We start from the raw sequence: 13,974 nt of genomic DNA, 5'->3' as shown, positions 1-13,974 counted from the left end.
TTTTTTTTTTTTTTTTTTGCGGTACGCGGGCCTCTCACTGTTGTGGCCTCTCCCGTTGCGGAGCTCAGGCTCTGGACGCACAGGCTCCGGATGCACAGGCTCCGGATGCACAGGCTCAGCGGCAGTGGCTCACGGGCTCAGCCGCTCCACGGCATGTGGTATCTTCCCATACCGGGGCACGAACCCATGTCCCCTGCATCGGCAGGCGGACTCTCAACCACTGCGCCACCAGGGAAGCCCCCAAGATATACTTTTTCCACAAACATTTATGGTAATGAATTAGAAGTGAACTTGATTATTAGTATTACCTTTTCATTTTTATTTGCCAAACCATGTTTATACCAGAATAAGTAAAATAAGAAATCATGTTTAAGACATTAGCAAATAAAAAATAATATTTTGTTATTTTCTGGCCGCTGTTAAAATTGAAGCTCTTTGAATGCCAAGTCACTTGTTTTATGTTGTATAAAGTTCTGCATGGTATGTGACATTCTGATCCTGCCATGTCAGTCTGCATGATCAGAAAGACCTTTCTTCTAATTTTACTTGACCCATTGACTCTTATTATACTTTTCTGGAGATTGTTTTGATGCCTTTGGTTTCCTCATGTGTGCCAAGGGGATGTGTCTAGTTATGATTTACCTTCTATAGTTATGGTATGTTGCTTAGAACTACATATATTGATTGATGAAACACTGTAGCTAGAAGCATACTGGAAGAATTACCCTGAAAAATATTTACTTGAAAATAAACTTGAAAATGAAGGAACTTGAAAAATAAAGTTCATTCAAGTATCTGTAGTTTATTTCACTTTCTTTTTTTTCTTTTGATAGCATGTTCCACATTATTCAAGACAGCATTTAGTGGTGTCTCGTAGTCTCTGTTCAGTGGGATATGATTCTAATGAAAAAGTAAGTATTTAAAAAATACTTTTAACAGTTAAGTTATAATGGTTTTACTTTGTTGTCTCCACGTTATGTTCACTGGGTAGATTAAATTTTATTGATGCTGTGTAATTATTTATTGCTCTACATCATAGGTTTTATAAGTGCTCAGTCTTTGTTCCTTTTTTCATTGTGGGCCACAACCTGAGTCTTTAAATTTTGTATTTTTACCTATACCACAAATCGAATAAATTTACAATGTGTTTCCCTTGTTTTCAGCAGGATCACTAATACAACATTCTTTCTTAGACTAGGCAGTTGAGAGATTTTGATTAAACTATTGGGTTTTTTTTTCATTTACTTAATATTTGTAAGATTCATTTTGAATGAAGGCAATTATGGGTATTGTAAATTTTGGGACAGGGAAATTCCAGTTAAAATCTTGATACATGATAATGTTTGAGGCTTGTAAGAGGAGAGATAAAGGAACTAGAAGTGGTGATTGGAGGTGAAACATGATTTGGTGACAATAAAGGCATCAAAGAAGGCAGAAGAAGAGTTTTGGTTAAGATGAGATGGTTCAAGTTGAATGTCCTTAAAGTAGAACTAATATGAATGATTATCTGAGAATGAAATAGTCTTCTAACTTGTTGGTTGACGTATGCAAAACTACTCAAAAGAATCTGGAGGCTCGGGGAAAAAAGGGTGTATATCACTGCAGTTCAAAAGAAATACATTGTGAACACAATTGTAGGGCATATGTAATTTTATGTTTTCTAATAGCCACATTAAAAAGAAACAGGTGTTTTATTTTATTTTATTATTTTTTATGTTTTGGCCGTGCCACAAGGCATGAGGGATCTTAGTTCCCCGACCAGGGATCGAACCTGTGCCCCCTGCATTGGAAGCGTGGAGTCTTAACCACTGGATCCCAGGGAAGTCCTGGCATTGATAATACAGTGTTTAAAACTTGCACCAGTATACTCTGGTTATGTCATATCATGGTGTGTTTTGACACAAATACCCAGGTGTGAACTCTGGCTTTACTGCTAGTTAACTTTGCCGGTGACTTAGGCAAGTGATCATGCTTCATCAAGCCTCAATTTTCTCATTTTAAAATTGGGATTTTATCAAAACTGACCTCATAGGACTCTTACGAGGATTAAATGAGGTAGTACGCAGAAGGGATTTCCCACAGTACCTGGCATGTAGGTAATGTCAGCTGCTTAATATCCTTAACTGTTTTGTTCATTCAGTTTTGTACATTTGGAAACGGAAGCTTAAAACCCACAATAGTAAGTGTAAGCTGGGTGTAAACGCAAGACTGTCTTTCTCCTGAGCTGGTGGGTTTACCCACTGTGCTGTACTCCTTCTCGGAAGTGCTTGGTGAGTGACTCGGGATCTAGAGTTCTGCCATCATTCCTCCAGATACCCAGTGGAACAGGCCAGCTCAGCCTTTCTCTTGGTCCCTGAATGGAGAGAAGTGTCCTTGCTGGTTTTAGATGCCAGCTATGATCTAAACATAGGGAAGGGAAAAAAGGAAGGAGGGGTAGAGAGAGAACGGATTAAAAGAAAATAAGTTAAAAAAATTCTCATGAAACTTCCAGTGTGTTTCTTACCCCATGACAGCAATAGCAAAGGTATAAAACAGTTGCTACACACCCCAGTGTTCATAGCAGCATTATTTACAGTTGTCAAGACATGGAAACAACCTAAGTGTCCATCACCAGATGAATGGATAAAGAAGATGTGGTATATGTACACAATGGAATACTACTCAGCCATAAAAAGGAATGAAAATTGACCATTTGCAGCAACATGGATGGACTTTGAGGGCATTTTGCCAAGTGAAATGTCAAAGACAAATACTATATGATATCACTTATATGTGGAATCTAAAAGATACAACAAACTAGTGAATATAACGTAAAAGAAGCAGAGTCACAGATACAGAGAACAAAGTAGTGGTACCTGTGCTGCGGGCAACATAGGGGTGCAGCAGTGGGAGGTACAGACCATTGGGTACCTCAGTACCCAGTAGTTTACCTCAGTACCCAACAGGCTCAAGGATGTATTGTACAACACAGGGAATATAGCCAATATTTTGTAACAACTGTAAATGGAAAGAAACCTTTAAAAATTGTGTAAAAATAAAAAATTAAAAAAACAAACAGTTTCTGCAAAAGTTCTTTATCTCTCATGGTACCTGAAAGCCCCCTGGCTTCAAGGATTCAGGTTCCTGGCTTAAAGTTGTTGTTTTTGATTTTCCCCTTAGAGTATCTTCGGAGTGTCTTGTATACGGCTCTCCAGATACAGGATAAAGTCCCAGGTCTTTAAATGACATGAATGAGATGAAATGAAATGAAAGAAGGTCCTTTCTTAATCCAGCCTTTTTACCCCAGCGTTATTTGCCACAGTGCCCGCATACTTGTTTTGTGCTTGAGCTGTCTTAAAAATTACTTGTAGTTTTTCAGTGCTACCGTCTGCTTTTAACGTCACTGCCTTAACACATGCTGTTCACTCTCTCCCTTCGCTGCACTTAACACAGCCGTGTTGTAGCGCTTAACACATTTTGTTGTGATTGTGCCATTATCGAATGCACTTGATCGAATGCGCTTGCTGTTCACCTGTAATTGTTGATGTAGAGGGAGAGATTGGTTTAGGGAATTCCCTGGCGGTCCAGTGGTTAAAACTCTGTGCTCTTATTGCCAGCGGCCCAGGTTCAATCCCTGGTCTGGGAACTAAGATCTCACAAGCCACATGGTGCGGCTCTCCCCCGCAAAAAGTTGGTTTAAATTTACTTGTATGGGGACTTCCCTGGTGTTCCAGTGGTTAAGACTCCACGCTTCCACTGCAGGAGGCGCGGGTTTGATCCCTGGTTCTGGGAAGTAAGATCCTGCATGGAGCATGGCGCAGCCAAAAAAAAAGGCTAATTAGAAAAATTATTTGTATATATATTCTTTTATATGCATAGCCTACCTGGAAGAATATTCAGGAAACTAGTAGTAGTTGCCTTTGGGGCAAGGGCCTAGGTGTCCCTACAGTGTGTCCCCTTGTGTACCTTCTGAATTCTGAACCATATTCATCTGTTATTTAGTTAAAAGAAAATCTTAGGTATGGAAGATTAATTGATACTAGCTTTATTGAGCTTGTGTACTAATTGGTAATCCATTAATAGTCTTATATTAGTCAGGGTTCTTCAGAGAAACAAAACCAGTAGGAGACATAAGGAGATTTTTTTTACTGGCTCACATAATTATGGAGGCTGAGAAGTCCCACCACAATCTGTTGTGGCGAGCTGGAGACCCAGGAAAGCTGGTACTGAAATTCTAGTCCAGGTTCAGAGGTCTGGGAACTAGGGGGGCTGATGGTGTAAGTCCCAGTCCAAGGCTAGAAGAAGACCAGTGTTCCAGCTCAATCTGGCAGGCAGAACTAATCCTCCCTTCCTCCACTTTTTAGTCTGTCAGGCCCTCAGTAGGCTGGATGATGCCCACCCACACTGGGGAGGGCTGTCTGCTTTACGGAGTCCACTGATTCAATGTTAGTCTCCTCTAGAAACATGCCCACAGACACCGCAGAAAAAACGTTTAATCTGAACACCGTGTGGACCGATAAAGTTGCACGTAAAACCAACTATCACAAGCCCTGAACAGAGATGAATAGAAATGTGTGAGGTGCAGTGATCATTTTGGTACAGATTTATCCCTGTTGGAATCACAGTCCTGGGTTTGTAATCTGGTTTGTGGCCCAAACGAGTGAATAACAATGCTCTAGCTAACGCCTACTGAGTATATATTATGTGCTAGGCACTACTCTAAACACTTTAAGGGTGTTAATATTCCCACAACCTCTTGTGGCAGGTGCTATTCTTACTCTCATTTTACATACCAGGAAATGAGGGTTCAGGAGGATGACTTGTCCACAGAAGAACATGTGGTAGTGTTGGGATTCCAACCTGGACAGTTTGGCTCCAGACTGGCTCTTAACCATTATTCTGCTTCTTGGATAGGGATTAGGGTGGAATTTGTACTCCGTGTAATATTATGATGTCAATAATTTGTTATATTTGCTGCAACAGTTGCTTAATGTGTAACTTCCAGTGTTTGTGCTGCTTTTATCAGATGTAGTCTGTTTAATACTTAATAAAAATTCACATTTTAAAATGCAGTTCAAGGAAGTATGAACACTTGTTTTCTTAGAATATGCTTATTGTTTAACAGGAATTTACCATGAGCAGATGAGAATAGAAAGGCAGATGATTATATAGCCTCACGCCTGAGGTGAGATTAGGATATTTTAAGGGCCCATCTGCTCAGGGCTCTGAATGACTTAGGATTCTATCAAATTAGGAATTTACCAGTTTTAAGGTCGAGGCTTGTCTCAGTTTGGTGGAATAAGCCATGTGTGATATAAAGGTTAAATCAAGACTTTAAAGGCCTATTCCAGTTCTGAGATTCTGTGATTACCTGTTGGGTTAAAATATAGCTTTAAGTTATATGAGTACGTTTTTTTTTTTTTTTTTGTGGTACGCGGGCCTCTCACTGTTGCGGCCCCTCCCGCTGTGGAGCACAGGCTCCGGACGCGCAGGCTCAGCGGTCATGGCTCACGGGGCCCAGCCGCTCTGTGGCATGTGGGATCTTCCTGGACCGGGGCACGAACCCGTGTCCCCTGCATCGGCAGGCAGACTCTCAACCACTGCGCCACCAGGGAAGCCCAATATATGAGTACTATTAAGATTATATATAACTTTTCTTTTAGAAATATAACTAAAGCTTAAAAAAATAGTTCCATTTAACGTGTAACAATTCACTAAGCTAACAGTCGTTGTGTACTAAAATGTGTTGCATCCAAATTACTTATAATTGTTTGTGTGCATTTCTTTAAAAGGATTAGCCTGTACACGTTTAGAGTAGGGAGAGAACCTTGTTAAATAGTTTCCCATTAGAATGTTATCAATTTATATATGTGGAAGTCAAGAGATTTCAATTTACAGAGATTGATTTGCTTAGAGTCAAATAGATCATTAATGGCAAAGCTGGGCTTAGAAATTAGGTCTCTAGCCCCACACAGAATGGAACTTCTTTTTCTATTATATGGCCTCAGCTGTTTAAAAATTTGGTGCTTATTCAAACTTAACATTGTACTCAAATAGCATAACCTGCTTTGTCTGGGAATCTTTGGAAATAAGCATAAATAGTATCTGTTCTCATTTATCAAAAGTATCATTTAATGCTGTGGCCCAATCCCAAAGAGATAGCATATAAATTATATCAGACTTCCCTTTGATAAACATAACACTTAGAATTTCCCTGAATTTAGAAAATAAGTAAATTCTCAAGCAATTTCTTCTAAAGTTCCTTAGTATTCTGAAATATCATTTGAAGATTATCTTTTGGCAAGAGAATTTAGTCTCCTTTTGAATTATCTAACCTAGTCAATTGATGCTTTAAGAGGATAATTATAATGCCAGATACTACCAGATGAGTTTAGTAGCAGCCTGGTTGTAAATGAACATATGTGTAGTAGTTAATACTACTGTAGGAAGTAATGTTTATTAGGATCATGCCCAATGGTAATTGTGGAAAAGCTTGGTGTTTTCTGGTCCCAAAGCAAGAGTAACAATTTCTTATGTGTTTTTTCTCTTTTTAGACTTTTGATAAAATTCTTGTTGCTAATAGAGGAGAAATTGCATGTAGGGTGAGTGGAATTTTAATCTTATTTTCCATTTTACTCTGTGAATTTTATTATTATTAAATCCCTTTATGAATTACTATTAATAGATAACATTAATGTACTTTAATATAGGTTATTAAAACTTGCAAGAAGATGGGCATTAAGACGGTTGCCATCCACAGTGATGTTGATGCTAGTTCTGTAAGTATATTTGCTTTGTTTGAATTGGGACCTTATTTTGGATCAAATAGAAAAAAGTGAAAGATGTAGGTTTTTTTTGTTGGCTTGAAAAGGTACACAATTAAAAAAAAAACCTGTTTAATTACTCACTCTTGTATTAAGCAAAATGGGAGCATCATAATGTCTTCAATATGTATCTTAACTCTTTTATTTTCGAGGCTTTAAAAGCCTAGAATAGAATAAAAATTTGGTAAACTGATTCTGGTCACCAAGTACATTTAAGCAAAGCATGAGAAAGTTAGATTCAAAGATTAATGAAATGTGTTTTTTAAAAAAAATTTATTTATTTTTGGCTGATTTGTGTCTTTGTTACTGAGTGCGGGCTTTCTTTAGTTGCAGCGAGCGGGGGCTACTCTGTTGTGGTGCACGGGCTTCTCATTGCGGTGGCTTCTCTTGTTGCGGAGCATGGGCTCTAAGTGCGCAGGCTTCATTAGTTGTGGCTCGTGGGCTCTAGAGCGCAGGCTGAGTAGTTGTGGTACACGGGCTTAGTTGCTCCGTGGCATGTGGGATCTTTCCTGACCAGGGCTCGAACCCGGTCCCCTGCATCGGCAGGTGGATTCTTAACCACTGTGCCACCAGGGAAGCCCTAATGAAATGTTTATACAGTGCTGCCTTATGGGAGCACATTTCCGCACAGGATAACTCCACTGTCACTCGGGATGCTGTAATTGTTTAACCTTCCTAAATGCTTTACCATGTGCAGCTGAAAGTTTGAAAAATCAAAGTTAGGCTAATGCTAATTGGACATGAACAAAAGAAGGTATAGCGTAAAGCAGTGACTGATATATAATTTTATTGGGGATTTTTATCAAAACAGGCATTTTTAGCAGTAATAAACTATGAATGAGTAGAAAAAAATCCCATGGGAAAAGTGTATGAATTATTGGAACTGTATGACATGAAATGTAAATAGTTGTACTTTGATATAAGTTACTGTTTTTCAGACTGATATATAATTTTATTGGGGATTTTTATCAAAACAGGCATTTTTAGCAGTAATAAACTATGAATGAGTAGAAAAAAATCCCATGGGAAAAGTGTATGAATTATTGGAACTGTATGACATGAAATGTAAGTAGTTGTACTTTGATATAAGTTACTGTTTTTCATTCTTTCACACAACTTCTGATAACAGGACCTATTGGTAATGTCAGCTTTTATCGTATAGTAATTTAATGCAAAGAATTTTCAGTCTTTGTGATTTTAAAATTTTATCTAGAAGTATGTTGTTCCTGTTGTCTTATTGTGACTCTCTTCCTTTTTTAAAAAGCAAAATGGAAATGATTGCAAGCTACTCTAATTTCCCCAGAATAAAGTTTAAGTATTTATATTATCTAGTTTATTTGGCTGGTACATTTAAAATATTTATCCTTTACTTTAAAAGTAATTAAGCAGTTAAAAAAACTTGTTTTGCGTATGTACTGTTTGATTTGTTTTGAATATTAGTTTCTGGCTTCTTTACTAATAATCTGTTTTAACTGTGATAGTTTCAGTAGTTTATATTCCTCACAAAATATTCATGAAATAATGAGAAAACTGTTGCTTTAATGTCATTCTTGATTGGTAAACTAAGGCATTTACCAATAGTGAAGCTACTTCAGAAAAAAGTTTGTGTTACTGTCAAGCCAGTAGTAGATTTAAAATTCACTCTTCTCATCTTGTGTTTATTTTTCAGTGTATTAGCTCAGGCTGTGTTTTCATTCATGGGTAAATTGAGAGAAAAATGTTTGAATTGTGGACAATCACTGTTTTTATTTCAAGCCTAACAACAAACTTTCACTTGTAATTTTTTTTTAATATCACAGTATATAGTTAATTCTCTATGCTGTGTTCTCATAGAGGTGACTGTCGGCATATAGCCAAAATTATTTATATTTCAGCTTTTTCCTATTTGTTTATATTTCAATGTGGTATTACAGAATAATCTACTTCTGTAAGCTGTTGCTCCAAACAGCATGACTAACTTTTCTCACTGTTACATTTCTAGCTTTGTGGACACTTTCCAGACTTTGGCAAAACTGGTTTCAAAAGAGTTGGTTTGAGTTTTAAGTCTTTGTCATTTATCCTTCCTGAAGCAGAGGTGGTAGTTTTTATATTTTAAAGATATTTAGTCACTTTTTTTTTTTTTAAACCAGAGATTATGACATATAGTTTAAAATAAGATTTGCCAGGCCCCACGATGGGAAGCAAGCAGTGCATGCTTGGTCAAAACTTCCTCTTCATATGACCTCCTGTAAGTCAGTTTCTAGAAAGATACTATAAGTAAAAGCAGGATAATAATGATGGTTAGAATGTTCAAAGTTTGATTTAAGCCTTAGAAATAGGGCCAGATTTGCTATTTGGTTTCTGCTTCAGCCTCGAGAAAGATAAAAAGGTGAATTCCTCTAACAGCATATTTTGCTTCTTTAACATGTGATCACAAAGGTTACCATCATATCTAATGAACTGTATAATATCGGTATTATGAACAAGGCATGCTATTCAGATGTATTATAAATGTTTCAATATTGATTTTCAAGAGGTGAGCATTTTCAGTGTTACTTGGAGTAAAAAAATCTTATATGCTTCATGTGTTAATTTCATAAATTGAAATGTAAATACTATTATAGTAGGAAAATACTGCAACAGTTGATTGTGAAAACTATTAATTTTATGTTAAAAACAACTAATTTTTAAGCAGTTAATCAGGGGAAGAAGACTAACAGTTATTACAACTATTAAGTGGTAAGTCACACAAAGAAGGAAAGCCAAGTAACTTGCAAACAGTGAATGTTGAATGGGAAAAAGTTGGCTTTTAAAGACCATTATGCAGTTTTCTTCCATGGGTCCCTTCCATTAAAATGGTGCATTCCCCCCCTTTTAAAATTAATTTTGGGGGGGTGAATCCACGTGCAGGTTTTGTCCCACAACAACCTCTCATGTTACTAACATTTTTGCATTCACCAGTGAAAATTGCCTGACACTGTGATTACTTTGGTTGCTTTTGTCATCTTTGCTGTCTTTTGAAGAATCTTTTGGGTCTACTGCTCCTTTTTGAATCTGCCTGGTTTTTTTTTAAAAGCACAGTTTATTTTTATTTTTGGCTGCGCCATGTGGCTTGCGGGATCTCAGTTCCCTGACCAGGGATTGAGCCCGTGCCCTTGGCAGTGAAAGTGCAGAGTACTAACCCCTGGACTGCCAGGAAATTCCCTGCCTGATTTTTGTATTGTCTTTTTGCTTAAGTATTTGAGTCCTTTCCTGTCTTATTTATAGCATACTTTTTTTTTTATAGCATACTTATTTTAAAGGTTCTATCGTTTTGTTACTTTACTTCAAAATCTTACGTATCTATTTATATTTCTGACTCTTCCTCACAATGGATTGTTTCCTCACATGTGTAGATTTTGTCTTGTGACCTCATATTTGGTATCTTTATTGTTGAACTCCACATGGTTTGGGTTGTCCGGGGTATCACTGACTAATTTTTATATTAATTTCTTGGCGCAAAGGTTGCTGAATTATGAGGATGGGGCAAAACCAGATGAAACTACACACACACACACATGTTTCTAATTTCCTCTGGAGACTTTTTCCTTTACTTTGAAGCACAGCTGATAATAAGTATGTCTTCTCCCTACTTAGTAGATTATTGAAACCCCACCCCCCTTCACTGAGGATGTAGTCTTTGTTGTGCCATGTGGGATCTAGCTCCCCAACCAGGGGTCGAACCCGGGCCCCCTGCACTGGAGCGTGGAGTCTTAGCCACTGGAGCACCAGGGAAGTCCTGAGGATGTAACCTTTGAGCAACATGGCCTTATGTAGGAGTTTTCCTTCAAATCTTCAGCTCACAATTGGTTCCTTTCTCTGAGAGTTAAAACTCAGTTCTGTAGGTTATTCAGATCCCCACTTATACTCTCCAAGATTAGTGGTATCGACTCTAGTGGATACTGTCTGGCTTTTAGCTGCTTCTTCATTTTTTTTTTTTTTTTTCTTCTTCGTTTTTGATCCCTAGGGATTGCTTGTGGTTCTTGTAAGCCAAACTGTTCATTTAAAGAAGTTTGATATATTTAATCTGGGATTTTTAGGTGCTTCTAGGGAGGGTTTGCAGTTATCAGTCTAGTTCGCTTATTGTTGGATTGTCTTAAAATAGGATGATATCCTATTCTCTGTTGAGGAAGTTCTCTTGCTTTCTTTGAGAAGACTGACCCAGAGCAGTCTCAGAGTCAGGCTTTACCCAGGAAAACAGTTCATACGTATTGATGAGATTAGTGCAACTGCATCCAGAGGATGAAGCCAGAGTCAACGAGCAATGTAAAGTACTCCAGTGGGAAATGGTCAGGGCCAGAGAGAGCAAAATAGGGGTTAAGCCTCTTATCAAGTCATGAATTGTCTTTTATGTATCATTCTCCAGGCCCTTATTATTCTTTGAAAAGATTTGGGGAGAATGGTTTATGAGGGGAAAATGGTCCTAGTGGAAAACTATCCTGCTGGGATTGTGATAGGCATTGTGTTTTATCTGTAGATCAGTTTGAGAAATATCTTTATCTCAACATTTTTAAGTCCTCCTATACATGAGCATGGATATTCCATTTGATGATGTTCCACTTATCTACGTTGCTTTAATTTCTTTCAACAATGTTTTGTAGTTTTCAGAGTATAAGTTTTGCACTTACTTTGCTGTATTTATTCCTAAGTATTTTAATATTATTTCTGAGGCTATTAGAATTGCAATTTCATCCTCATTTTTTTTTTTTGGCCTCACCATGCAGCTTGCAGGATCTTCGTTCCCTAACTAGGGATTGAACCCGTGCCCCCTGCAGTGGAAGAGTGGCGTCCTAACCACTGGACCGCCAGGGAATTCCCTAGAATTGCAATTTTTTAATTTCAGTTTTTATTGTTGATTGCAGGTATATAGGAATACAATTGATTTTTTTTTTTTTTTTTTTTTTTTTTTTTTGTGGTACATGGGCCTCTCACTGCTGTGGCCTCTCCCGTGGCGGAGCACAGGCTCCGGACGCGCAGGCTCAGCAGCCATGGCCCATGGGCCCAGCTGCTCCACGGCATGCGGGATCCTCCCAGACCGGGGTGCGAACCCTCGTCCCCTACGTCGGCAGGCGGACCCTCAGCCACTGCGCCACCAGGGAAGCCCCAATTGATTTTTTAATAGTGATTTTGTGTCCTGCAACCTTGCTGAACTTGTTTATTAGTTCTAATAGTTTCAAAAAATATAATAGATTCCTTGGGATTCTCTCTAGAAGATCATGTCATGTGTAAAGAGAGATAGGTTTACTTCTTTCTTTTCTAACTGGATGCTTTTTATTTCATAGTCTTGCCTGATTTCCCTTGCTTTAATTTCCAGAATGATACTGAAGGGGAATGGTGAGAGCAGACATCCTGTTTTGTTCCTCATCTTTGGGGGAAAACATTCAGTATTCCACACCTAAGTTTGATTTAGGCTCTGAGATTTTCATAAATTCCCATTATTAGGTTGAGGAAGTGCCCTGCTATTCCTAGTTTGTTGAGAGTTTTTGTCATGATTGAGTGTTGGATTTTTACAAATGCTTTTGCTGTGTCTACTGAGATGATAATGTGGTTTTTATCCTTTATTCCATTGATATGGTATATTACATTAATTAATTTTTGGATGTTAAACTAGCCTTGCATTCCTAGGATAAATCACACTTGGTCATGATGTATAGTCCTTTGTGTATATTGCTGGATTCAGTTTGCTGGTGTTTTGTAGAGAATTTTTATCCATGTTTATAAAAGATATTGGTCTATAGATTTCTTTTCGTTTGATGTTTTTGTTTTTGGTATCAGAGTGATACTGGCCTCATAGTATAAGATGGGAAGTGTTCTCTCATCTTCTGTTGTTTTGGAGGAGTTTGTGAAGAATTGGTATTAATTATTCCTGAAATGTTTGGTGAAATTCACCAGTGAAGCCATCTGGGTCTGAGCTTTTCTCTGTGGGTAGTTTTTGATTACTAATTCAGTCTCTTGTAGATTTATTGAGATTTTCTATTTCTTCCTGAGTTAGTGTCTATAGTTTGTCTTTCTAGGAATTTGTCCATTTCATCTTAAGTTATTGTTTATTATGTGATTGTTTATAGTATTTTTTTAATCATTTTTATTTCTATAAGGCTGGCAGTAATGTCTCTTTCATTCCTGGTTTTAGTTATTTGAGTTTTTTCATGTTTTCTTTGTCATTTTAGCTAACGGTTTTCAGTTTCATTGACCTTTTCAAAGAACCGACTTTTGGTATCATTGATTTCTCTCTTTTTAAATTCTCTATGTCATTTCTATTTACACTAGTTTTTGTTTCCTTCATTCTGCTCGCTCTGGGTTTAGTTTGCTCTTTTAAAAAATAGTTTCTTAAAGTAGAAAAACTAGATTGTTTTGAGGTCTTTTTAATATAGGTGTTTAACCGTTCATTTTTCTCTATTGTTTTAGCTGCATCCCATGTTTTGACATATTGTATCTTCATTTTCATTTCTGAAAGTAATTTCTGGTTGCCCTTTTGATTTCTTTGACCCACTTGTTATTTAGGAGTTTGTTGTTTAATTCTACATATTTATGAGTTTCCCAAGTTTATTTCTATTATTGATTTCTAATTTCCTTCTTTTTTGGTCAGAGAATGTGTTTTCTACTGTTTCTATCCTTTAAAATTTTTTGATGTTTGTTTTATGGACTAGCATATGATCTGTCCTGGAGAATGTTCCATGTGAACTTAAGAATGTGTATTCTGCTGCTGCTGGGTGGAGTGTTCTATAGATGTCTTTTAGGACTGGTTGGTTCATAGGGATATTTAAGTCATCTGCTTCCTGGCTGATCTTCTGGTTGTTCTATTCATTATTGAAAGTGGGGTTTAACCTGGTTTTAAAAGCCTTTAAAAAATGTTAGGTAGTTATTCAGTTTTGCTCAGTTTACAAAACTGGTGACAAATAATTGTGTGTAGGCCTGCAACTCTGTGCATGAAAGCACCTGAATAAGGTAGGAAATAATTGACTAAAGGACTCTTGAGTGTCCAGGCCTAGAGATTCTTGCAAGGATTCTTTGAAATTTTCAGGAAGCAAGAAATTTTTTAAAGAAATTTTGACACTATTTAAATTGCTCTAGACTTAGAGAAAGAAAAATAGATTTCCATTTCTTTTTATGAAACCAGCATAGTAATTCAGAAATCAAAATCTGGGCAAAGATA

At 37.3% G+C, this 13,974-nt stretch overlaps 1 protein-coding gene across 1 annotated transcript in view; it reads left to right on the top strand.

Moving 5' to 3' along the window:
- PCCA (propionyl-CoA carboxylase subunit alpha) overlaps window positions 1–13,974 on the top strand; it is a 353,227-nt gene that overhangs the window by 8,379 nt on the left and 330,874 nt on the right. Inside the window, exons 2-4 of the mRNA XM_024739985.1 lie at window positions 834–911; window positions 6,534–6,581; window positions 6,690–6,758. Coding sequence (XP_024595753.1) covers window positions 834–911; window positions 6,534–6,581; window positions 6,690–6,758 — 195 coding nt within the window. The remainder of the gene's footprint in view (window positions 1–833; window positions 912–6,533; window positions 6,582–6,689; window positions 6,759–13,974) is intronic.

The sequence above is a fragment of the Neophocaena asiaeorientalis genome, unplaced genomic scaffold (assembly GCF_003031525.2).
Source record: "Neophocaena asiaeorientalis asiaeorientalis breed wild unplaced genomic scaffold, Neophocaena_asiaeorientalis_V1.1 scaffold9, whole genome shotgun sequence".
NCBI classification, from domain to species: Eukaryota; Metazoa; Chordata; class Mammalia; order Artiodactyla; family Phocoenidae; genus Neophocaena; species Neophocaena asiaeorientalis.
The sequence above is the reverse complement of the archived record's forward strand: the minus strand, read 5'-3'. Positions and strand labels throughout refer to the sequence as shown.